The sequence below is a fragment of the Felis catus genome, chromosome B3 (genome assembly GCF_018350175.1).
Source record: "Felis catus isolate Fca126 chromosome B3, F.catus_Fca126_mat1.0, whole genome shotgun sequence".
Taxonomy (NCBI): domain Eukaryota; kingdom Metazoa; phylum Chordata; class Mammalia; order Carnivora; family Felidae; genus Felis; species Felis catus.
The window spans coordinates 98,066,307-98,093,855 of record NC_058373.1 but is presented as its reverse complement, the minus strand read 5'-3'; the positions used below and the strand labels follow the sequence as shown (position 1 = coordinate 98,093,855).

Sequence of the window (27,549 nt, the reverse complement as noted above, 5' to 3'; positions counted from 1 at the left end):
TTCTAGGAATATTTTTACCAGTACACATAAACCTGGCAACTTTATTTCTACCTTCCAAACAACGCTGGAACTAGAACTGCAAAATAGCTTGTGAAATACCAGCCAAATTACTTCCTTGAACTCCTGTTCCATATTCTATGCACTGTGAAGTATTTTACAACTTCTTATATTTGAAAATCCTCTTTGTAATCCCGTAAAATGCCTCATAAACACTTGCTTGGCTGTCAGATGCAAAACCTTATCCTCTTCAAGCTGCAGATAATTATATTGAGATATTGTCAACTACGATGTCTTGTCCCAGATCACCTACTGAGGAAGAAGTAGAGCCAGAATCAGGTCGTGGTCTCTTGATTTTGTTTCAGCTTCTGAAGAACTCCTCATCCAATCTAAGGAGCAATCCCCGCGGCAAGGCACTGCGTGTGCCCAACAGGGATAAAGGCCACTGTGACTTCCTAGGAATTCAGGCTTTCAGAAATGTGGAAAAACTCAGTAGGAGACAGGTTGCGCAGCTGTGTAGTGCAGCCTCAAGCTGGTACCACCGGGAATGGTTTGCAAAACAGGAAGGTGCAGTCGGGTGTGCCGCGGCTTAGTTAAGCCGGCACTCCCCCACCTCCTTCCCTGGCGCCCCACTGCCAGGTAACTTCTGGCCCAGTGCCCTCAGTACCTTTCCCGTGCTGAACTGGAAAGGCTGCCCTCGTGCCCACCCTTCTCCCTCTACCCGTCACCCTCCCAAGTTTACCTGACGGATCTGGGGGCGGTTTAGCAGAGGCCCGTCGGCTCACGGGGTGAGCGTGGGGGGTCCTAATCTCAGAGTGGGTAGGAGAGGCTGGGCCCCCGAAAGGACGCGGCCGGCCGTGGGGGGGCTGGGGGGCGCGGTGGCCCGGCCCGGAGGGTGTCGTGTCCCGACCAGGCCTCAGGGCGGCACTCTGGTCCCGCGGCCGGAGCGCTCGGGCGGGCCGCTGGGCGCCGACCCACGCTGGCCAGGAACGTTTCACCCGGTGACGCAGCCCCGGGTGGGAGACGTGGTGCGGCGGCGGCGGCGGCGGCGGCGGTACGCGCCTCCGCCGCCTGCGAGAGGACGTGCGGTGCGGCGGGAGGCGGCGGCGCAAGACCGGGAGCGGCCGGCGGACGCCGGGAAGCAGGACGCGGACGCCGGCAAGGAAGTAGGTCCCGGGTCAGCGCTCAACAAAGAGCGGGGCCGCCCCCCTCGGGTGCCGAGCCAGCCCCAGGCCCCGGCGGTTCGCGGGCGGCCGGGAGGGGGAAGGGCCGCGGCCGGAACGGGACTGCGGGGACGCCGCGGACCCTTCCAGGCCCGCTTCTCCGCGGCCCGCGGCGGGGCGGAAGGGAAGGGGCTGGGCCGCTCGGGGTTGTAGCCTTTGCTTGTCCCTGGTGCAGGCGGAGCTGCGGGCAGAGGCTCCATGTTGGGAAGCGGCGCCGCTCGTTCTCGTTAGCGGGAATCGATCCGGGCGCCGCGGGCAGAACCGGCGGGGCGCGGGCCCTGAGCGAAGATGGAGGCCCCGCTGCGGCCTGTCGCGGACATCCTGAGGCGGAACCCGCAGCAGGACTACGAGCTCGTTCAGAGGGTCGGCAGCGGCACCTACGGAGACGTCTATAAGGTGAGGCAGGCCCGGCCCGGCCGGGCGGCGGGCTCCTTTCCTGCGGTCGGCTGGCTCCCGGGAGTAGGGCTACTTTCTAGCGAAGTAGGAGGCGTAGGGAGGATGCCTTTATTGTTGCATCTTGGAGATGAAGGGGTCGGGGTTCCTTTTTTACTCAGTTCTGAGCGCCTTTTAGTCATAGCTTGCTCTGACCGCTCACAACATGCAGAACTAACCACACACCTTTGCAAAACCCACTGTCGTACCTTTTTTTTTTTTTTTTTTGTAGTATAAAAGCTTTTTTCGTTTGTGTTGTTGAGGGGAGTTCGAATATAGAGTTGCAGTTGAGGATGCTAGTCTTAGCATGGAAAAATGCTTCCTGCCAGACAGTCGATGGGAAAGCATATTGACATTAGGCATTTGCATTTAAAGAAAACTTTCAAATGGATGAGCTTGATTTAAAAAGTCATGTGAAAGGGGGTCTGTCTGGTTTAACTGTAAGTAGTCTAATGCTGAGCAAAATGACGTGTGCGCAAACATTATCCTATGTAGAATTCTGCTTTTTCTGCTAGATGTTTCATCATTTGTATTTGGTTGATTTTGTTTGTTTGTTTGTTTATTCTTCTACTTTAGCAGTTCCTCTCTCAGGGATTTATAACATCCCCGACCAAGAGAGGATAAGAGCTGTTGTCTTTTTAATTGTACTCTTTTGCATTAGTTGAAACAGGCAGGAGGATAAGGGACTCTTAATTTGAGATTAAAGAGAAGTCATAGAGAAGCAAGCTGAATTCCGCAAATACACTGAGTTCTTGAAGGACTAAAAGGAAAGAGATCGTTTCACATTCTTATATGCTTTTTGTTTTCTCTTCCAAAAAGGGAGTGTTAATGCAATTCATATGGATATATTGAGGGAAATTTCCTTTGATTTTGTAACAGCTTTGTTTATTGGATTCAATCACGATATTTATCCCATTGTTCCAGACAACACCTCTGCATATAGTTGAAATAGCCTGTGTCATATGGGTGATTTACTGGTAGATTCCTCTGGGGTTTGTCGTTGTTTTGCATGGATGGTAAAATGGAAAGAAAACATCCTTTTTTTTTTCTCCTTTTCTGCTTTTTTTTAATATACTATTAATAATAATAATTCGTGATGGTATATGATGAATCTATTAATAACAATTCAAAATGCTATATGTCATTTTACTGAAATGGACTGTGATGGGTAGGCTTTTTATTCATTAAAAGGGCATTTGAATTTTTCTATACTAGGTGCTGTTCTAGGCATGGGGTATTGAACTGTGAGGAAAGTCCCAATTCTTGCTCTGTGAATACCTTTGAATTCAAAACGGATAATTATAACAGAATCCTCTTCTTTATGTAGAATTGGAGGTAATTAACTCTTCATTGTTTAGCTATGGGTTAGCCATTTTGTGGAATGCTCTTGAAAAATTGAAATGCCTTCTTGCTTTCTCAGTCCCACTTTTTAGTCATTTTCATTTTATGATTCACTATGTATGAGATCAGTTGAATTTAGTTCATATTAATGAAATAGTCCAAGTTCCAGTTCTTGTATATTTTTTCTCTACTACAATAAAATTTAAAGTGTTTTCTCCACAAAAATCTCAAGATCCCCACCTTTTTTCTTTGTAAGTATAATAACTAAAGCAACTGTCCGGAGCAGGATTTTATTCTTGCAGGAAAAGCAAAGGGTTATATTAAAAGGAAAGCTAATGCTTGTCCTTTAGCCTGGTGCCTCCCTGCCCTGTGTCTCTCTTCCATAGCTCCTAAACAGAGGATCAGTGACTGAATATTTATCATATATCATCTTCACCCCCCTTCGCCCCACCCCATCTCCTTCCCTCCCCACATTCATGCTCCCTCACACTTACACTCATCCATACTTGGGCAGCCTTTGATTGCTAAACATGCTCAAAATCCTGGTTCCCTGTCTTTCGTTTCCCTTTGTTCTGATTACCTGGAATCACTTTCCAACACCCTCCCCTGCTTTCACCTGTTGCTATCTTACCTGTCCACAAAAACCTTACTCAAAGGCTCCTCCAGGAATCCCCAGCCCTTCCTGCTTATCTCTCCCCCGTCATCTGTTACTCTTTCCCCTCTTCATTCTGTTCTAGCCACACTGGCCTGTTTGCTCTTCCTTAAACATGCATAATAAGCATCTTCCCACCTTTGGGTCTTTATGTGTTCTTCCTATTTTCTCTGCTCAGAATGTTTTCCTCAGACAGCCACAGCTTGCTCCCTTCCCCCCTTGCTTTTACACCCTCCATCTTTTTTTCCTACTTTTTTTTTTCTTGTACTTAATTATCATGTAACATCTTTTACTTATTTTTTTCTTGTTTATTATCTGTTTCAATCCACTCATGTACTCAATGAGGGCAGGAGTTTTATGTGTTTTGTTCACTGCTCTGTTTCTAACAGCACCTGGAATTATGTCTGGCATAGAGTAAGTGCTTCTAAAAATTTGAAGATTGAATGAATGAATAAATGAATGAATGAATAACTATCAGTAATTCTATCACCTCGTTGTCTGGGCATATTCTTTCAACATCACAACATTAAATTAGCACTTAATACTCTGTGTTTCTCTGTAATTCCTATTATGATATCCTGCCATGTATTTTTAGTACAAATTTCAATTATTTGAGTTCTCTAGGAAAAATATTTCTGAAAGAATATTTCATAGCATATCCTTTTTCAGCTCTCTGAATCCTACAGGATTTTGTCAGTTTGTATTTACTCCTTAATATTCCTAAAAACATGTAACATTTGGGATGTAGTGCTGAAGTTTTGGAGCTCAGAGCAATTTTGCCGTTTATCACGTTTCTGATGAACTGAAAATCCTTGAAAGTTTTAGAAGTATTTTCAGTCAGTGATATAAGTTAGTAAAATAATAACAGTGAAGAGTAATGAAAGTACATTAGTTGCTGTTGTAGTCAGGTATTATTTGTACTTTTCTTTATAAATATTACAGCTCCAGCAACCATCTGGAGCAGGATTTTATTCTTGCCAGGAAAAGCAGGTATCTTAGGAAGCAGGAACTTTAGAAGGACTACACCTTTGAGAATCTTTGTGAATTATATATATGTTCTTCGAAAACACGGATCTCCTCTGAAGCTCCTGTCTTTGCTGAGAATCTCCAGTAGGGGAGAGCTCAATCTGGCGATTCCCTGGTTGAAAGGATAAGTATTCTTTTAGATAAATAGGGCAAGAGCAGGAAATGGTGCAGGGGGAAGAAACACAAAAGAGAAAGGAAATGTGGTGGAAGATGGATAAAGGTTAAATTTAAGCTGGGCAAATTTTATTTGTAATTAATGTTAATATTTAAATCTGCCAGCAGGAAGAGGTCTGGAGATACAGTGTGTTCACTGTCTTCTGTCCACAGAAGATCTAGACATGTCAAGTGATCTAGAGAGTACAGCATCATGATACAGTTCATAGTTAACAGTACAAGCCATTGTGGTGGTCTTTATTGAAATTTCTGTATCGAAATTGTTCCCAACCTCCATTCCAGAGAAGGTCTAGAAATCTTTTTTTTTTTTTTTTTTTTACCTTTTGTGGGATATAAATTTAGAGCCCATGTATTTTTCTAACCTGCATTGCTTTTTCTGATTGATTATACAAGTATGACATGTTTAGCTGCAGGAGGGCAGGAATAGATGTCTCTTGTTCATCACTGTGTGATAACAGATGGATGCTCAATAAATTATTGAATGACATTAGTTATAGAAAATTACCCAGAGATAATGCTGTTAATAATTCAACATAGTTTATTTTGGCTTTTTTCTTGTTTTTGTTTGTTTAGTTTTTTTAAGTTTATTTATTTATTTTGAGAGAGAGAGCTTGAGCTGGGGAGGGGCAGAGAGACAGGGAGAGAAAGAATCCCAAGCCGGCTCCGTGCTGTCAGTGCAGAACCTGATGTGGGGCTCAGTCTCTAGTGAGATCATGACCTGAGCTGAAACCAAGAGTCAGATGCTTGACTGAGCCCCCTAGGCACCCCTTTCCTGATATTTTTAAACCAATATGTTTCTAAAAATGATTTATATAAAATTAGGACTGCAATGTATCTCTTTTTTCTGCTTGAATTGGGACGGCTAGTATTTTCCCTGGTAATTAAATATTATCCAAAAATACCAGTTTTGAAGGATCTATTTTTAAAGGGTCTGTTGAACAAACACCCATTTAGTGAATCTTTCTAAGATTCATTTTTGTTTTCAATTAAAATAATTTTTTTGCGATTATGAATAATGTATAATTTGTGTGGAAATCTCTATCATGTAGTTTTATCACTTCCATGGGTTCTTCTCGGTCCTGGGTGAACTGGGTCCACTGTGGTGAATCCCTCTTTTATATATGCCCTCCTTTTCTCTCCCTTAAGCCAGAAGTCACAATTCTGAAAAGGCATGAGGCACTTCGAAACATATTCCAGGATCCCATTGTATATAGATTCATTTATTCTGGAAATATTTGTTGAATGCCAATTGGATGTTAGGGGATGGGGATCCAAACACAAGAAAGAGAAAGTACACTGTCAACCAGGAACATGTAATTTAGTTGGGAAAACAGACATATAAACAGTTATAATGTGGTAAGTGCAATAGTAGAAGTGAAGTCAAAGAAATACCCAGCTCTGTTTTTACTGGGGATAGGGGAACGGAGGAGAGGAGAGAGAAGTATGACGTGAACCAGGGAGGATTAATAATGGAAGAAAGGACATTAACTGGATTTTAAAAGAATGCAGGGTGATTTTCAGGTGGACAAGATGGGAAAGATATTTCAGGCTCTGGGAATAGTGTGTGCAAACACCTGGTATCTTGAGAAGCCACGATGAATTTTGAGGGATTTGGAGTGACCAAATCTGGCAGAGATGTCATAGATGGAGAACACAGGCTATTTTGGGGCAGAAAAGGACCAGATAATGGACCTATGTCAAAGAATCTGGACTTCTTCCTATAAATTGAGAAAACACTGTAGAATCTCTCACAGTGTAGTGGATAGATTAGATAAAGTTACTGGAAGTATAAAGACCAGTCACTGAATTATCCAAATGAGAGTTCATATAAGCCTAAATTTAGGCATTGGAACTGGAGATAAAAGGAAGGGATGGATGAGTCATATTTAGAAGATGATCAAAATTACCTGGTGATTAGTTGGGGGAAGGACAAGTAATCAGTGGCATTTAAAATTCTGATTTGGGTGACTATATTGCTGCCATCAACAGAATTAGAAAATACTAAATTTGTGGGTTTGGATCTTGTGTGTGGTTTTCAACATATGACATTGATGGGTGGATATGTCTGACAGATGGTAGCACAGTGCAGCTCTGGACTTGAGAGATGAACTGGGGATACAGGTTTGGGAGTCATCATCACTTTATGGGGTGGTACCTGTGAAGTATAGGTGAGGTCACCCAAGAGAGTTTATAGGAGAGTTGAGGAAATGCTGTAGTCTTAAGAGAGGTGGCAGAAGAAAATGACATTGAAGGTGTCTGAGAAGAAACAAAGAACAAACAAAAGAGAAACTTTTCATAGAAATCAAGAGTTTTGGGGCGCCTGGGTGGCTCAGTCAGTTAAGTGTCCAACCTCAGCTCAGTCATATTATCACAGTTGGTGAGTTCAAGCCCCGCATCAGGCTGTCCACTCTCGGCACAGAGCCCACTTTGTATCCTCTGTCTCCCTCTCTCCCCTGCTCATGTTCTCTCCCTCTCTCTCTCTCACAAATAAACATTAAGAAAAAAAAAAAAAAGAAATCAAGAATTTCGTAGAAATCAAGATCTCTGTCATCTCCTGCATCTATTCTTGTTCCCCTTTGCTCTGACTGCAATAAGGAAAATATATTGATCTTCAAAAAATATAAATCTGAAGTTTGTGTCATTCCTCCTTCTCTTTGTCTATGGAGTAAAGCCTTAGAATATCATACACTTTAAGACCTTGCCTATCCTGACATTTTAACCATACTGAATTTCATTCAGTTCCTTATATGCACTCTACTGTCTGTCCTTCAGGTTTTTGCAGATAGTATTTCCTTTTCTTAGAATACTTTGCCGCTTCTTCTTTTTCACCTATCTTCTCTTTAAATTTGTTTTTAAAAACTGCATTTTCAGGGAGGCCTTTTCTGTCCCTTAAATAAGGTCATGTTTATTTGCTGAATGATTTCTTACCCTCTTACTCATCATTCATCACATGTCATCGTTGCTGTCAATCTCCTGCTCTATTCAGACTGCATGAGAACGGGGATCTTGCATCTACTGTTGAATCAGCTAGCCTAGCACAGTCCCTCCCAGATAGTATGTGCTCAATATGTTTTGAAGGAGTGAGCAACATAGTGGTCGTGTAAGTAAGGAGTCGAAAGGGTTGATTAAGAACAAAAGATTCAGTATCAGTAATCATCAGGGAAATGCAAATCAAAACTACAGTGAGGTATCACCTTACACCAGTCAGAATGGCTGATATCAAAAAAAGAACAGAAATAACAAATGTTGGCAAGGATGTGGAGAAAAAGGAACTTGTTGGTGAGAATGTAAATTGATACAGCCACTGTATAAAACAGTATGGAGATTCCTCAAAAAATTAAAAATAGAAATGCCATATGACCCAGTAATTCCTCTACTGGGTATTTACGCAAAGAAAAGGAAAACACTAATTCAAAAAAATATATCCACACCTGTGTTTATTGCAGCATTATTTACAGTAGCCAAGATATGGAAGTATCCCAAGTGTCCATCGATAGATAAATTGGTAAGTATGATGTGATAGACTATATATACACACACATGTATGTATATATATATGTATATATATCATACCTGCATATAAGTGGAATATTACTCAGCCATAAAAAGGATGAAATCTTAACATTTGTGATGACATGGATGGACTTAGAGGATATTATGCTAAGTGAAGTAAGTCAGACGGAGAAAGACAAATACCATATGATTTCACTTATATGTGGAATCTGAAAAATGAACAAACAAATTAAAAAAGCAGAAACAGACCCATAAAAACAGAGAACTGGTAGTTGCCAGAGGGGAGGGGGGAGTGGGGGAAGGGGATGGGCAAAATGGGTAAAGGGAAGTGGGAGGTACAGGTTTCCAGTTATGGAATGAATACATCATAGGAATGAAAGGTACAACATAGAGAACATGGTCAGTGGTATTGTAAAGTGTTATATGGTGACAATAGCTATATTTGTGAGCATAGCATAACTTACAGAGTTGTTGAATCACTGTTGTACACCTGAAACTAATGTAATGCTGTGTGTCGGCTATATTTGAATTAAAATTAAAATTAATTTTTTAAAAAGTAAAATTTGAGGTATGAATGGTAAGTAAGGAAGTTAAGGGAATGTAGAACCCTCCTTGAAGCAGCTTAGCTATGAAAGGAAAAAGAAATGAGACAGACTTCTTCCACTGCTTCTTCCAGCAGTTTCTTCCACTGCTTCTGTTTTTTTCCTCCCATTGAGAATGATTATAGCTTTTCAGTTATTATTCTTCAGGATTGTTTTATCACCCAAGTGACCAGGAGTGTTGCTGAATTTTGAGACACAATTCCACAGGGAATAAAATCAAGACAAAGAATTTGGGAGGTATTGAAAATTTAGAAAGATTAAGGGCAAAAACTTAGGATGGGGTTATCAGGGACATAGACGGGGAATACTTTTAAAGCCTCCTTCCCTCCCTTTCTTCTACCCTCCCCCTTTTTTTCTCTCCCTCTTCTGCTCTAAAGTAGAGCCTCCATAGATTTCCAGTTCTGTTTGTTTTCCTATGAGTATGGTTAGGCTGAGGCACATTGATCAATGGGGAGCTGGGATGGAGCAGGGTGATGACAGGGTGGAAAGGTGTATTTAACATTTAACCAATATTTAGTGAGGGCCTCTTATGTGCCAGATACTGTTTTGAGGCCTTGGGGTCTGTGAAGAGGAAGACCAAGATTCTTGCTCTTATGGAACTTAGATTCTAGTAGGAGAGAGAGACAATAAACATGATAAAAATTATGTAATATGTTAGCAGGTGATTAACGATATGGAAAGAAGGAAAAGATGAGCAGGTTAAGGGGGATCAGGATTGCCAGGATGGTATGGAGGGGTCAGGTTGGGGAATTCTAAGAGGATCATCAGGGTCCGCCTCATTGAAAAGGTTAGATTTGAGCAAAGACTTGAAGCAAACGAGGACTTAGCCAGGTGAATATCTGTGTAATCAGAGGAAGTCTTAAATATTTCTGCCTTACTGAATCACCTGACCCTATCTATACTGCTAAATTGTAAGCTTCAGGGTCAGGAATTAGAACTAAGACATGGCATTGCCATCATACCATCTTATTGGCTGGTGCAAGAGTATAGATCATTGTGATTTTAATTAAATCAAGTTCAATAACAATTAAATATTTTGTAAGGTTATGTGAAAATAAAATGTGTTATTAAGGTGAAGTATACTGTTATGGATGTTTACTATTTTATAAATCATCTGGTTAAATCGTATTTAGTATTTGTTTTTCTTACTGTGCAGAAGTAGGCTTATTTTATGACTACCTAAAAAAAAAGAATATGGTTCTGACAGTAGATGTGATGCTCTGGATCATGGCTGAAGGCAAATTATTTAAAAACTCTTTTCTGTCTTCATAGAAATGTTTTGAGAACTATAAAAGAAGTCTTTAAAATACTTTCATCTTGGTGAAGATAGACATAAAATAGTGCCATCACTGGTGCAGGTATATAAATTCTGTTTCCAGAATTGACCTGTGAATATAGCCTTCACCTTAGGCTTGTAATACATTTTAGTGTTCTTGTTATTTTTATTACATAGGTTTACCATTTTCACTTTATCCATCATTTCCAGTGTTGTTGGTAAAATGGGAGATTGCAGATTGACTTAGATTTCTTTTCTAGTTTTGCTTTCAAAATTTACAAAAGTTTCACTTCTCAGGTTTAAATTGTGGTTTCATACCAAATACACAGGAAGAGAAACATGAAGCTTATTAACAAGTGAAAACATGTATTTTCAGGGCTTTGTTGTCAATTTGAGAACTTAGTCCAAGTTGAGATAAATTGGAGCAGGCACTTTCACTTGGCTGTATTGGACTATTTGTACATTTGAGTGTTATTAGAAGGCTAGTGCTCTCCAGTTATGTGAAGTACTGTTTAAGTTAGTGTAGATAAGTCTCTGTAAAGGGCAAGATGAATTTAGGTCAAACATATCTCTATTTCTGTTAAATGTCATCATCTCCCACTCAGATTTTGAGAAGATGAATTGGGAAGCCAGGCGGATAACCTGATCTGTCCTTGGAGGTGTTTGGGCCCATGAATCATACTGGCCCCTACCTTCCAACATTTTTACAAAAACGAAATCAGATTAAAATGACTAAGAGTGACTAATGTTTGTTTAGCTCTCCCATAATCAGTATATTATTTGTTTTTAAAAATAATCCTATGAAGTAGGGACAGGTATGTTATCATCTCTAGTTTACCCAAGAAAAAACTTACTATTTGTCCTATATCTTACTGTTAGTAAGCGGCATTCTGAGGATTTGAATCTAGCTCTTCTGACTCTATAATCTCTGTTGTTTCTACTATACCAAGCTGCCTCGGCACTGTACCTTTAAATTCATTGCTGCACACACAGCTCTTAACACATTGCCTACCACATAATAAGCTCTGTACAAATTATGGTCAGATGAGACTTCGTGGCCTCACTCCTCTGCTTAGAGATGAGGGATTTTTTGGATGGATTTGAATGTACGTGTAAGCTTCAGTTCTCGGCACCAGTTTTAAGAGGCGCTTTTTCCTGGTTACCCCTCCTGGTCGTTACTCTTACCGTCATATTTTCCAAATCGGAACCCAGGGTTGATTTGTCTTTACTATGAAGATGAGTCGGCTCACAGCCACCCTACAATGTAAATAACTAAAAAGAAAGTCTGTCCTTTTTTTGGTTGTTGGGACACTCTTCTTACTGTGCCTTTTCTTGCCCTCATTTTGTCTGAACTTTAGACTCATGGTTATTGTTATCTAGGTTAACTGAGTCCCATAGACTGTATTATATAATGCTATTATAAATTAAAATAAACAAAACACTAATTATTTCAGGCAGATAGCATTAGCTAGTTACTTCTGTGTGCCTCTAATTTAAGGTAAACAGGACTGCCTGAGAAGGATGTGACTTTTAGTGTTGTCTTGTGAACCGGTGTGTTATTTCGCACACACATGTACCTCCTTTTTTAGGTGTCCTGTGCTGTCCTGCCCCACTTTTTTAGTCCTTACCAGTATCAGGGAGAATCCAATGTAAGCGTGTCTTAAATTATTTTAACAGATGTAACTTTCAATAAATTATTTAAGTTTATTTCTTTATTTGAGAGAGAGAGAGTGCGTGCATGCATGCATGCACATGTGCAAGCGGGGGAGGGGCAGAGAGAGGGAGAGAGAGAGAATCCCAAGTCGGCTCTTCATTGTCAGCATAGAGCCGGATGTGGGGCTCAAACTCACAAACTGAACTGTGAGATCATGACCTGAGCCGAAATCAAGAGTCAGCCACTTAACTGAGCCACCCGGGTGCCCCTCAGTAAATTATTAACAACTTTTACATTTTAAGTTTTTCAGCTACTAATTGTATTAGATGATGGAGATGCTTGGGTCTCTTAGCAGTTTTTTTTCCAGGAATAATTTCCTATTATTATTTCTGCAGTTGCATCGATCCAAGGGTAGGAAGGATTTGCCTTCCTTCCTATTGTGCCTCTCTCTTCCTTGCTTTGGCAGAAATAGCCTTCTTTCCTACCTTTTATTTTTAAAATACATTTTAAGCAACATACCCATTTTTAGAAAAGTATGATATAGGAAGAAATGAAAAATTACCTCTATCTTCTTTACCAAAAGATAAACATTGCTGTAGATTTTTTTGTACACTTTTAAAAGCTAACATTAACGGTATATACATAAATCATAGTATATAAAAACACAGAATCACATGCAATATACGTTATATATAGTGTGTGTGTGTGTATATATATGTATGATAATTCATTTTTTTTCATTTAATAATATATCACAGGGGCACCTGGGTGGCTGGGTGGTTAAGCGTCCGACTCTTGGTTTCGGCTCAGGTCATGAACTCACAGTTTGTGAGTTTGAGTCCCACATCGGCTCTGTGCAGAGTCTGCTGCAGATTCTCTGTCTCCTTCTCTCTCTGTGTCTCCCTCGCATGCACGTGCTGTCTCTCAAAAATAAACATTGGGGCGCCTGGGTGGCTCAGTGGGTAAAGCATCATACTTCGGCTCAGGTCATGATCTTGGGGTTCATGAGTTCGCGCGCCGCATCAGGCTCTATGCTAACAGCTCAGAGCCTGTAGCCTGCTTCAGATTCTGTGTCTCCCTCTCTCTCTGACCCTCCCATGCTCATGCTCTGTCTCTCTCTGTCTCAAAAATAAATCAACGTTAAAAAAAATAAAAAATAAAATAAATGAACATTAAAAAATAATATATCACAAACTTTTTGTTAGTAAATCTACTCATTTTATATTTATGTATTACTTGTATCATTGTATAATTTTTAATTCATTATTGTTGAACAAGTAGACTCTTTCCAATATTTCTTTATTACAAGCAGTGCTGTGATCAGTGTCCTTGAACAAATTCTTAACACACAAATAATATTGTTTCTTTAAGTAAATTTCTAGAATTAAATTTTCTAAGCTTTTTGAAGTTTTAGTGAGTTTCGACCAGTTATTCCTCAAAAACATTGCACCCACCAACAGTGATTCCCTACCTCTTGTAATCTTGACAGAAGCCCTTCTTTTCTTTGCCATTAGGACTTGCAGATAATTAATTCAATTTAGGTAATCTTTTGGATGAAAGTCTCCTTTTAATAAAATCAATCTGTTCTAAGAAAGGGTTAGGAAAACAGTTTTCACAGACAAGTAAGTGTCCTGACAGGCTAAGTCTTTAGTGTGTCCTGAGATCTAAGTCATGTGGCCAGATTTGGAGTGACCTAAACAGGAAGGCCTCAGGCTCTGAATCTGTCTGCCTGGTAATATGTCTTCAGGGAAACCCTGCAATACAGTCTCTTTCTATGGCAGCAGGAGCACCTGTCTAGACCTGTATAACTGTGTGTGGAAGGCAGCTTGGAAATACTTACTCCACAAAAATTAAGGAGTTGGTGAGTTGGCAGAAACTTCTCCCACAGTGCTTGTGTCCCATAACCTATCCTTGACAAATAGTCATTTAACTTATTTATACAGTAAGGACATACTATGTTTAGAAGCAGTCAGTTCCTTTTTAGGTGCTATCTAAAATCTGTCCCATTGAAACTCAAACAGGGCAGGTAAATCTTTGTAATTCTTTGCTCTTGCTCCAGCAATATTACCTGCCTATCTAAGTACCTGATGCATGAGAGGTGCTCAGTGAAAAAAAAAATTTAAATTGTTTAATGTTTATTTTTGAGAGAGAGAGAGAGAGAGATAGAGCACGAGTGGGGGAGGAGCAGACAGAGAGGGAGACACAGAATCTGAAGCAGCCTCCAGGCTTTGAGCTCTCAGCACAGAGCCCGACATGGGGCTTGAACTCAAGAATCTCAAGATCATGTTCTGGGCCAAAGTTGGACGCTTAACCAACTGAACCACCTGGGTACCCCTCACTGAGAAAAATATTAAAATAATGAATGACTAATCTTTATTTTAAATTTTCATGTGGAGTTTAGGCTATAAGTGGATCTACCCTTATTATATTTTGTTCCCATAAATTTGATAGTCTTATTGGAACCAATTTCCTTGAAATTTATATAACAACTTACATAGTGTATAATATATCTAGTATTTATAACCTCCCTTTTTTCCTGAAAGGATTTATGATAGAAATAAAATGAAGCACTTTACTTTGCTCTTGTCAAAGGATAAAGCATTGCATTCTATTTTGAATATAACATTTTCAACATTTATTTTTAAATTCTAAAAGTATAAGTTTATAGAAATTCAAAAAAATCTTCTTTAATGCTATGAATCTAATGTTACAACTGCTGTCATTTTTGTTGGATATCAAACTCTGAGCACTTAGTCAAAGTACATAGTATCTGGAATGATGGGAAGGGTGATGAATCTGTATGTTGCATTTTGAAGGGGTTGGATGTTTGTAGTTAGAACGGAGCTTTTATACATATATTTTTTTTCCTGAGGAGGGTTAAAATTAGAACCTAGCCCCTGAGTGCCATAGGGACTCAATATTTACTGAATAAATTCGTAATTTAGATATGTGAAATTTGTCACAGCAGGAAAAATATACTAAATCAGTATTCTCTCACAGACCAAAACTGGGACCAATGAGGAGAAACTATAGGAAAGTAGACTTTGCTTATCATAAAAAAGCCTTCCTACAACTAAAGTTATCTTAAAAATGAATATCACATTGAGCAAATGATTTCTGTATTTAGACTAAGAAGAGAATTGTTTTTCAGAGAGAAGTTGAATTGATGATTTCTAGGAGTTTCTCCAAACTGAGCTTCTAATAGAATAGTCTCTCTGGAGTGGTTTTAGTTGTAGTTTTGTCTGTTTTCACTATCCCTTAATGTGGGTAATTTTTTAGCATTCTATTCTTGACTTTATTTTTTTCTTATTCTCCATTTTCTTCCTAAGTAATCTCATCTAACTGCTTGGACTCAGTAATGTCGATGATGCCCAAATCTGGCTCAAATCCAGGTTAGCTCTTGTGCTTCAGGAGGTATCTATTAAGTGGCTTACACATTCTCACTAGTTGATAGGTTTCCATTGGAACCTAAAATTTAAATATGTTCAAATATGAGCCCTTCATCTATGCCCCTTCACTGCCTTCCTGTCTCCCCCCATAAGACGTGTTCATCTTCCTATGTTTGTCATTTTAGTGAATGGGAGCACACTGTCTGCTCAGTTGTGCATTCCAGAAAGTAGGGGTTATCCTAGGCTTGCTGTTTCTTTGCATTTCACATTAAATAATTTACCAGTTTCTAATGGAGACAAGCTTGGACTAGAGTATAGCAGAGGAGGTAAAAGGAAGTGGATGGATTTGATTTATATTTTTAAGCCATCAGGATTTGCTGATATATCAGATGTGAAGAATGTGAAGGAAAGAAATGAAGAAGGACCTTGGGTTTTGGATTTAAGGAACTGAGTGGATGCTGTTCATTTTATTTAGATTGGGAAGATAGAGGGATGAATGGGTTTAAGGAGCAGGGATAACCAAGTGTTCTGTGTTAGACATGTTAAGGTTGAGATGCTTGGCAGATTTCCATGGGTTTAGGAGTCTGGAGTTGAGTAAGGAGAGATTTGTCCTAGAGATGGTTGTTAAAGCCATAGACTACATAGGAGAATTTAGATAAAGAAAAGGTGAAATTCCATCATCACTCAGGATAGGTAAGAGAAGAGGGAGTAATAAAGAGGCTGAGGCATTATTGAAGGTTTGAAGAAAGACGAGTAAAATAGTCCTTATGAAGAGTGGAAAATCAAACCTACTAGAGAAGTTGTAGTTTGAGATCTGTGTTATGATTTGAAAACAAGACCAGCTGACATGATTTTGTAAATTTTTTTCCCCCAACAACATTTAGCTATTTAAAACCAGTATGGAATTAGTGGATGATTGGGTTTAATCTGATGCCTGGATTTTGCCAGGCTACTGTGACAGAGGGGAAGATGGGAAAGAAATTAAGGATATTTGTAAGAGAGTGACTGTCAGTGGAATGATAGGCCATGGAACCCCGACAGTTTAGGGAGAGTGTGGGGAATTAAGATGTAATTGGTAGCCTGGTAGCCCTAGGGGAATTCTTTGATAAGAACAGAAGGACTAGTGGGCTGAAAGGATAGGTCATCATCAGGATGTATAGTATTTGAAATCAAGATGCAGATAGGAGGTCAATGAAAAGTCAGGAAGTAAATCTGATGTTGAAGTCTCTAAGACTTCTCTTGGAGGCAAGAGAAGGGGTAGAGAGGAAGACTGTGAACCAGGGGCTATAAAATCTTAAATGAACGAGGAAGGGGTGACCAAGAAAGTAGTAGATGGTAGCTACAAGAGAATAGTGAGTCAAACAGTCTGTCCTAAGCTTCAGAGGAATCTTATGTCTTACCATTCCCTCTTAGGTTCCCTTAACACAAGATATTTTTACTTCTTTGAGATGCCCATGTTTTCTCCTGTCTTTACACCATTGCCTGGAATTCTTCCATAATCACTTATGACCACCACCACCATCATACCGTGCTCCCCCTAACCCCGATGTTTCTTACCAAGTCTCAGCTTATACTTACTTTCTCTTGGAAGCTTTCTCCAGCCAGCTTTGAGTGGGCTCAGAACCCCCCCTGTGCTGTCTTATATCACCTTTGAGAGCATTTCTCACACTGTATGGTACTCTTTACTTTCATCTCTCTCCAAGTGATAAAAGTCTTGGAAGGCAGGAAGTGTTTTTGTTTTTCTTTTTTGATGTTCATTTATTTTGAGAGAGAGAGCATGCACACGCATGCACATGTGCACACACATGTGCACGAGCAGGGGTGGGGCAGAGAGACAGAGAGAGAGAGAGAGAGAGAGAGAGAGAGAGAATCCCAAGCAGGCTCTGTGCTGTCAGCTCAGAGCCTGATGTGGGGTTGCATCCCACGAACAATGGTGTGAGCTGAAATCAGGAGCTGGATGCTAAACCCACTGAGCCACCCAGGTGCCTGGAACTGTTTTCTGTCACTAAATCTCCAGTATCAACAGTACCTGGCACATAGTAGGTATTCAGTAGTATTTGTTCAATGAATTGAACCAGTCAAAAACAATGTTCCATAAAGATTTAGGTATAAAGGTTTTATAGACTATGACATAATTGTTTACTTCTTTTGTGGATAAACCAGGACTATGTATTCTTTAAACCTTATAGATGCTGTGTTGCTACTTTTGTATCATAGTTGATATTCTTTTTTTTTTTAATGTTTATTTATTTCCATTTGAGAGAGAGACAGAGAGCACAAGCAGGGGAGAAGCAGAGAGAGAGAGGGAGACAGAATCCAAAGCAGGCTCTGAGATGTCAGCACAGAGCCCAACTCATGAGCCATGAGCTCATGACCTGAGCTGAAGTTGGATGCCCAACCGACTGAACCACCCAGGCTCCCCATAGTTCATATTCTTAAATCTAGGATGTTTAATCCTGATTCTGAGGAATAATCACTGGTCACTAAAGATAGCTTGTTAAATTTTGAGATGTCTGGATTTTCTGTTCTGTTAAAGAATATTTTTGGAGGAAGGGAGCATGTTTAAAACTGGTGCTCCCAATTGGCCTTACAGAAAAGTTTTGTGGCCTAAATATATGCTGGAAGGAAGTTAATTGGAGATAGGATGAGGGGTCTAATACGAAGAAGAGTGAAGTTGCATATAAGAGCTGAATGTTCATGGTGACTGTCATTACTTATGTTTCATTTTTTGACTTAATTTAAAAAAATTCTCTTCTAACTTAATGATTATGGAGGTGTAATGTTCATTATTAAGTCATATCTTCCTATTCTTCCTTGAAAACTTGTAGATAAAATGTCTAGACACAAGACTTTTCCTTTATTTTTAGTCACCTTAAAAATTTCACAGCATATGAAGAAGTTCATAGCTGATAAAACTGGCAGCTGCATGGTGTTGTTGAAATAGAAATGGCTGAATTAGGAAGTTCAGCATCTTTACTTTTTTTTCCCCCGCTTTGTGCAAATGGAAATCTCAGGGTAACTTTTACTATGAATTAAAAAATCCAAGACAGGAGAGTTTGCGTTAAAATACTTCACTGGTAGTAAATTGACGTGGAAATGCTGATTAAGAGGTTAAAGGGAAATGCATTGGCAATGAGAATAGAAAATTTAACAGGAAGGGTTCTTTCATGGATTTTATCATGATATTAATCCCATTTATTATTAGTTTATCTTTTCCCACCCAGTAATTTCAATTCCTAATTAAGAGTTAAATAATAGATAAGCTATAGTAATATTAGAGTTCTGGGTGATTAGTATACTTCTAAGACTGAACATAGCAAATATCAATAACCTACTAAAATAAACAGGAATCAGAAATATATTTAGGTCCTTTTTGTAGCGGTACCATGGTACTTCCATTACTTCCTTTTATAAACAATGCAGGATCTTCACATTCTTGTGTATTAAAGTTGAAAACAAAAATACTTGAGAATATCACATTTAACTTGTTGGAGGGAAATGTTGGATTTCAAAAACCAGTATTATGTATGACTCTTCTGGATTATAGTGTGAAATTATATAGTTAAACTTCTGAAAGATCTCTTTAGTAAATTCAATCTGTAAGTCTCTGTTTAGATTTTTTTTTTTTTTCCTGAAAGCCTCTTTGCCTTTTATTATAAAAGAGCCTGGTACTGCTCTCTGTTTTAAAAATCCAGCTGGAAAATTACAGAGTACAAAAATTTGCCCATCAGTTCTTCATTTGGAGAGAACAGATGTCTTCAAAGTGGAGACGGGCGTTTAAGTATTTATCCTATAAGTGGGAGTTTTAGTATATATTTTTTCTTTACTCTTTACTTCTGTCACTGCATATATTTTGGCTTCTGCATTGTATAGCTGAATTTTAAAATACCATCTTTATTTTATTTGGTTCTGCAGTTCATATCTTCCAAGGAGCTGTTTCTTTCTGAGCGCCTCAGAATCTCTAAAAAACAAACAAACAAACAAAAAAACACAAAACAAGGTGTCCTTTATCCTTGTGTCTTTATTTTGGTTTTATTAAATTGAAACAACATATTTATGTTGATTTTAATCATAAAAATTGACTCCTAAATGTGTCTGAAAGTATATACTTAAAAACATAGTTTTATATGTATTCTTTAAAACGTAACCAATAGACTTAATTTTTAGTACAGTTTCAGATTTACAGATAACTGAACAGATAGTATGTAGACTTTCATCTACCCCCAGCTACCCACGTACCCACACAGTTTCTCCTTTTATTAGCATCTTACATCAGTGTGGTGCATTTATTATAATTATTGAACCAGTGTTGATATACTACTATCATAGTCCATACTTTACATTAAGATTCACTTGCTGTGTTGTAGTTTTATGGGCTTTGACAGATACATAATGACATGTATCTACCATTACAGTTTCACATGGAATAGTTTCACCACCCTAAAAACTCCCTGTGCTTTACCTGTTCCTCACTCTCTGCTCCAGCCCCTGGAAGCCATTGTTCTTTTTTCTCTCTAGAGTTTTATCTTGACGTTGATCCCTGTATTATTAGTTTATCTCTTCCAGAATGTCATGTAGTTGGAATCATATGGTATTAGACTGGCTTCTTTCACTTAGCAGTATACATTTAAGGTTCATATCTTTTCATGGCTTGATGGCTCATTTTTTTTATCACTAAATGATATTCCATTGTATGAATGTACCATAATTTGTTTATTATTATCTGTTGAAGGACGTCTAAATTGCTTCCAGTTTGGGCAATTATGAATAAAACCTGCTGTAAACATTCTTGTACAGATTTTTGTGTGGATTAAGTTTTTAACTTCATTGAGTAATGTCAAAAGTGGGGATTGCTGGATCATATGGAAAGACTATGTTTAGCTTTGTAAGAAACTAAACTGTCAGTATATGTGTTCTTGAGAATCAACCTAATTAAAAGTCACGAAGGATATATGCTAAACTGTTAACAGTAGTTACCTCAGGGGGATGAAATGGGGAGGAGAGGGACTGCCATTTTATAATTGACTTTTTTAAAACAAAATATTACTTTGTAGTACTTTTTTACAAATAAAATTTTTCTCCAAAATACTTCATTTAATGCATCATAATAAAAATTGAAAATGAATCAACATAAATAAAAGATCATTTAAAGCAGTATATTGTCAGTTTTGTAGCACTGTCTAGGTGTGGAGGATTTTAATATTTTATCCTTATTTTTTAAGTAAAGAGAGTAATAATCTTCCTACAGTCTTAATTGTCCATTCAACAACTTTTTAGAGCATCTGCCTATGGCACAGTTCTTTATAGCATCATGCCCAGAGCTAAGAAGAGAGCACACTTCATCCAGCCTTGCGATATCAGGCAAGACTTCCTGGAGGAGGTGATACCTAAATTGCTTCATGAAGGAGAAATCTAAATGAACTAGGCTAATGTGGAGAAGGGCAGGGGAAGGAGAATGTACCAGAATGAGGACAGTGTTTTTAAGTAAGAGACCAAGTCCTTTGCTTCTGGTTAATCTGATTAAAATCGGAATTGTTTCACACTCACAGAGAAGCGTATTAGATCTTTTCATGCTGTTGGCACTCGTTTGAGAGTCTGTAATTGTGAAGTATGGGCTCATATTTTCTTTGGGTTTCTAGTGACTGGCAGAGTGCATTGTCCTAATGCCTGTTTTGCTTGGAAAACTGGAGTAATGAATACCCTGACAGTGTTTTGTTGCTGGAGATATGTCAGCATCTATCACTGTCACATGAGTTAAACATTTCATTCCTTGCTTGAATTTTAGAACTTTGAATGGTTCAACTGTCATTTTTTGTGAGTGTACATATATGTTACTTTCTTGTGCCACCTATGTCTCTTACACTTAAATCTTTCTTTCCACTGTGTAAACTTTCACTATATGTCCATAGATTTTTTCTGTTTTCTATAAGATTCCAGTGAAATTTAAAAAATTATCACTTAGATGTGGAAAGAGGGAAAACCAGGAAAATGTATCAACATGCAGGGATGAAAGTGGATTATGTTTGCCAGATTATAATGCAGTAGCCTTACAAGAAGAATTAGTTGAATCTTGTCAGTTGATATTTTTCCCAATCCTCTAAGATGGATTTTAAACATTTTGGAAGGCTTTTTCCAGATTATTTAAAATAATTAATAATATTTTTCCTTGGATCAAATTCAAGTCTCAAATTATTTAAGACTTTCAGATATGTAAGAATTTAAAATCTCTTATATTAGAAACCATTATAGGAAATAATTTAATGTAAAATATGATTCATTTATTTTCAACAAAAGTCACCCCTGAAGTCTATTAAATATTATGAAATTAATACTTTCCTCTCGTACCTGTTGGATTTAAAAAGTTCTCATCTATTGAAAGAAGCAGTGAAACCTTGACATCACAATATAGTTACTAGGTTCTAACTCCTTCTCTTGCCCCTGGCCAGCAGGCATAGCCTTGGGCAAGTTCCCCAACTTTACTGAGCTGTGTCTTTAATAGAATTAATTAATGAATATGAGAGTTCCTCCAAAGTATAATTACAAATTACAAATATAATGCATCATTATCATGGAATTTGTCTTCTAATACACATTTAAAACCCACTGAACAAGATTCCCAAGAGGTCAATTATTACTACTTACTTTATAACTTCTGGCCATGTTTTCTGTACTGGAATCTTGCTGGCATGTGAAAAGTTGAGCAGTGGACAGCCTAAATCTGTATGCACATAATTTTCTATAACCCATGGGAGGACTGAAATGCTGAAAGATCTTAGGAACTGGGACAAGACCTGACACTAACAGACAATTCTTTTGTTCAAGGGCAAGAAAGAGGAGAGGGTAGTTACGGTATGAGGCTTTTGGCTGACCTGTTCCCATTTCTCCAAATGCGTTTGCGTTTGGGGGAGAGGTAAATTATATGGGGGGAGTTAAAATGTCTGTTCACTCTTTGCCAAACCCCTCCTTACACTATTTACCATGAGAGATGAGGAAAATATGAACTTCTTGTCACAAAATATTTGAGACTTCTGCTGTAGAAAATCCTTTTTTACTTCTTCCTTTCTGTTTGTGATTTTCCTTCTGTACCCCTCTCCCCCATTCTATTATTTTTCTCATCTTCTATATGTCATATCTAAAAGTATTCCTTTGAAGGCTATATTCCCTACATCCTTCTTTTCCTTTCCCTTTTTTCCTCTTTCCTCTTATAATGTGACTTATTTAATCCAGCAAATTGGTATAATTTTACGTTCCTGTTTTATGATATGCCCCTTCCTTATTTTTAATGCTAAGTATGAAAATGTACATATGAATCTAACATAGTAAGTGAAAGGTGTCATAAATTATTAAAGTGCATTTCCACGTATGGTATGCCACAGGGTGTAGTGAAAATGAGCACTCATATTCACAGTGACAACATAATGGTACGATGCTTTTGGACTATTTTGACAGTATGTGTTGATAGCCTTAAATGGCCTTTTTTTTTTTTTTTTTTTACCATGTATTTATTTTTGAGAGAGAGAGAGCGAGAGAGAGCACAAGTGGGGGAGGGGCAGAGAGAGAATGAGACACAGAATCCGAAGCAGGCTCCAGGCTCTGAGCTGTCAGCATAGAGCCTAAAACGGGGCTCAAACCCACAGACCACGAGATCATGACCTGAGCCAAAGTTGGACGCCCAACTGACTGAACCACCCCAGAGCCCCTGGCCTTAAATGCTTATGTTCATACCCTTAGACCTAGTTAATTTCCAGCCCTAGAATCCATTTGAAAAAAATAACCTTAAATAATGAAAAGACTACATGTGGCGTTCTTAATGTCTAGCAATAAGGGAGAATGATTATATAGACTATTATGTGGCCATTTAAAGTAATGTATAGCATGGAGAAAGATATCCAAAGACAGAATACAAATTTGTCCCTACAGTAGAACTTGACAGATACAGATTTCACATCCAAGGTTTGTGAGAGTATAAATTCATATATTATAAAAATAATATATGGCAATATATTCATTTAAAATCCACATACCTTTTGGGAAGCCTGCGTGGCTCAGTCGGTTAAGCGTCCGACTTCGGCTCAGGTCATGATCTTACGGTTCGTTGGTTCGAGCCCTGCATCGGGCTCTGTGTTGACAGCCTGGAGCCTGCTTCGGATTCTGTGTTTCCCTCTCTCTCTCTCTCTCTCTCTGCCCTTCCCCCTTTCACTCTCTCGCGCGCTCTCTCTCTCCCTCTCTCTCAAAAGTAAATAAATGTTAAAATCCACATACCTTTGACCGAACAATTACACTTGTAGGTTGCCTCAATGATAAATTCTGATATGTGCCAAAATATTTGCACACTAATCATTGCAGCACTACTTATAATAAGTCTGGCATGACATTTTGTTAAGTAGTGAATAGTTTCTTTTCTAGCAATTTATCTAAAGGAAATAAGGCTGTGGATAGATACAAAGCTAAGATACATTTATCTCTCTAGTTATAACTACAGAATAATATTAAAATTCTCCATGTTCAGATGGAGACTAGTGAAATACAGTCTTTATCCCGTCAGTAGAAAATTATGCAGCATTACAAATCACATTGTAGAAAACTGTGATGGCATCATCTTCTACAGCACATACACATGCATCTACACGGGGCAAAAAAGGAAGCACACTATCTATATGTTAACTTTTTTCTCCTGGGTAGTAAGATATGGATGACTTGCTTTTCTAGATTTTCCCATAATGATCTATTATTATACTTACAAAATATATAAAAACAATGAGTATTTTTTAATTAACAAAAATACTATTTCTAGTATAAAGAAAAGACAGTAGCCATTTTGGGGGCACCTGAGTGGCTCATTTGGTTAAGCATCCAACTCTTGGTTTCTGCTCAGGTCATGATCTCAGTTGGTGACTTTGCTCCATATCAGACTCCACACTGACGGCATGGAACCTACTTGGGATGGTCTCCCTTTCTCTCTGCCCCTCCCCAGCTCATGCGTGCACATCCTTTTTTTCTCTCTCAAAATAAATAAATAAAACTTTAAAAAAAGAGAGAAAAGACAATAGCCATTTTTGAGTGGTGGGACTAAAGGTCACTAACTGTGTGTGTGTGTGTGTGTGTGTGTGTGTGTGTGTGTATCTTTTCTATATTTTTCTTTGAAGCAAAAATGAATATACTCATTTTATTGGAAATAAAGATTTTGTTTTTTAGTTCTGTTAAAAGCATGGTTGTTAAGCAATTAGTGAACATAGTGTCACATACTTTTATATAATTAACAAACTTAAAAACATTTTTATTTTCATTTTAGGCTAGAAATATTCATACAGGAGAGTTGGCTGCAGTAAAAATTATCAAATTGGAGCCTGGTATGTATTAAAACTCTTAAGACAATTTTTGAACACTTTTCTAGTGTAGTTTATAAATAAATATAAAAAACATTTTTTATATTTTTTTCCTTATTTCCCTTCTTCCAAGAATGAAATCTTTATGTTGTCAGGGCAGTAGAATATCTCCAATATGGTTACATTAAATCTCATTGGAGGTTGTTAGTTAAAGATGAGTTTGATGTGAAGTTTGTTGTGAAATAAAATTTGAAACGTGTACATTCAAAAATTGGAAGACATATTGACATTGTTAAAGTAATTTTTTAAGGTTGTGAAATATTTGAACTTCAGTTTTAGCTCTTATGAGAGTTTAATCAAGAAAGTATTCATTGATGGGGTGAGATATTTGACAATATTTAGGATAATGGTATTTTATATGTCAGCTATACCTTGGCTGGTTGATTTAGGTTTAATAATTCTGATGTTAGCCTAATGCTTTTCTTTTTTCTTTTTTTTTTTTTTTTCCCAACACTTCTGTGTATCAGAAGACTGTTTGCTTTAAAACATACTGAATAGGGGTGCTTGGCTGGCTTAGTTGGTAGAGTAGGTGACCTTTGATCTCGGAGTTGTCAGTTCAAGCCCCACATTGGGTGTAGAGATTAACTTTAAAAAATTTAAAAATAAAAAGACTGAGTAATTTGCTTTGAAAACAAAACTTTGTAAAACGTGAAATAATTGTGTTATTTTGATAACCTAACGAGTTTCTAATGAGAGAAGTAGTAGTTTTTTTTTTAAGTTCATTTATTTATTTTGAGGGAGACAGAGACAGCGTGAGCAGAATAAGAGCAGAGAGGGAGGGAGAGAGAGAATCCCAAGCAGCTCTGCAGTGACAGACTGACATGGGGCTTGAACTCACGAAACCCTGAGATCATGATCTCAGCTGAAACTGAGAGTCAGACGCTTAACTGGCTGAGCCACCCAGGCACCCCTCCAGTTTTTTTATTGTGGTAAAATACACATAACAGAAAATTTAGCATCAAAACCATTTTTAAGTGCACTGAAATGTACAGTGTTATAAAATATGACATTCATGATGTTGTGTTACCATCACCACCATCCATCTTCAGGACTCTTTTCATCTTGTAAAACTTAAACTTTACACCCATTATATAATAACTTCCCATGTCCCTCCTCCTCCTGGCCTCTGGCAACCACCATTTTACTTTATGTCTTGGTGATTTACCTACTCCGAATGCTTCATGTAAATGGAATCATACAGTATTGGTGTGTTTGTGACTGGCCTATTTCACTTACTATAGTGTCAAGGCTCAGGACTAATCCAGTTGTCACATATGTCTGAATTTCCTTCCTTTTCAGGACTGAACATTTCCATTGAATGTATATACCACATTTTATTTATCCAATCATCTATTGATGGATACTTGGGTTGTTTCCACATTTTAGCTGTTGTGAGTAATGCTCCTGTATGAGCACGAGCATATAAATATTTCTTCCATACATGCTTTTTTTCTTTTGAGTGTATACCCAGAAGTGGAATTGCTTGATCATATGGTAATTCTATTTTTAATTTTTTGAGGGACCACCGTGTTGTTTTCTGCAGTGGCTGTTCAATTTTGCATTCCTGTCAACAATGTTCAAGTGTTCCAATTTCTCTACATCCTTACCAACACTTGTTATTTTTATGTTTTGTTTTGTTTGTTATAGCAGTCATCCAAATGGGTATGGGGGTACCTCATTGTAGCTTTTGTTTGCATTTCTGTAGTGATTGGTGATGCTGAGCATCTTTTCATTTGCTTATTTGTATATCGTTTTTGGAGAAATGTCTATTTAAGTCCTTGCCCATGTTTGAATTGGGTTGTCTCTTTGTTGTTGAGTTTTTGGAGTTCTTTGTGTAATCTGGATATTAATCCCATATCAGGTAAATGATATGAAAATATTTTCGCCCATTCTGTGGGTTGCCTTTTCACTGTGTTGATCGTGTCTTTTGGTACATAAAATTTAAAAATTTTTGTGAAGTCCAGTTTGTCTATTTTTTCTTTTGTCGTCTGTGCCTTTGGTCATGCCCAAATAATCATTGCCAAATCTAGTGTGAGTAAGCTTTGCTTTATGTTTTATTCTAAGAGCTTTATAGTTTTAAGTCTTACTAAGTCTTTGATCATTTTGTGTTAATTTTGGTATTTGGTATTGGGTGAGGGTTCAGCTTTGGTTTTTTTGCTTGTGGATATCCATTTTCCCGGCACCATTTGTTGACAAGATTGCCCTTTCCCCATTGAATGGTCTTAGCAACCTTGTAAAAAGTCTTTTTGGTTGAAGGTCAAAAAATCTTTGATCATATATGAAAGGGCTTACTTCTGGATTCTCTGTTCTATTCTGTTGGTCCATATGTCTGTCTTTATGCCAGTATCACAGTATTTTGAGTACCATAGCTTTGTAGTAAGTTTTGAAATCAGGAAGTGTGAATCATCCAATTTTGATCTTTTTCAAGATTGTTTTGGCTATCTGGGGTCCCTTGAGATTTCATATAAATTTTAGGATAGGTTTTTCTAATTCTACAAAAAATGTCTTTGGGATGAAGAGTAGTAATTTTTGACCGGGTAGGTGAATATTTGATGATCTGTTCATTTGCTGCTTCATAAACTTAAACATGTAGAATAATTGTGTGACTGTAATTACATCAGTTTCTTAATTTGAGCTTATAAAATGTTTCTGCATTTCAAATACAATATTTTGATCATTAAGTGTATGATTCATAAGAGAGATATTACTGAGGGTAGCATATGCTGCAACGCTTTGAAAATAAGCTTTCAAATAAGGCACAGTATCCTTTTTTCCCCCTGGGTATTAGAAATTGTTGTGATATTCTTTGAGAGTTCTGCTACTAAGTTTTATCTAATAAGTAATAAATGATTTCCAGTGATGTCACTGACACAAATAGAATAGA

At 38.1% G+C, this 27,549-nt stretch overlaps 1 protein-coding gene across 3 annotated transcripts in view; it reads left to right on the top strand.

Moving 5' to 3' along the window:
- Positions 1-1,019: 1,019 nt before the first annotated feature.
- The window catches only part of MAP4K5 (mitogen-activated protein kinase kinase kinase kinase 5), a 112,573-nt gene continuing 86,043 nt past the window's right edge, over positions 1,020-27,549 (top strand). For all 3 annotated transcript variants that reach the window (XM_045059913.1, XM_045059912.1, XM_045059911.1), the window contains exons 1-3: positions 1,020-1,163; positions 1,396-1,616; positions 24,572-24,629. In XM_045059913.1, coding sequence (XP_044915848.1) covers positions 1,509-1,616; positions 24,572-24,629 — 166 coding nt within the window. In that variant the 5' untranslated portion in view covers positions 1,020-1,163; positions 1,396-1,508. The remainder of the gene's footprint in view (positions 1,164-1,395; positions 1,617-24,571; positions 24,630-27,549) is intronic.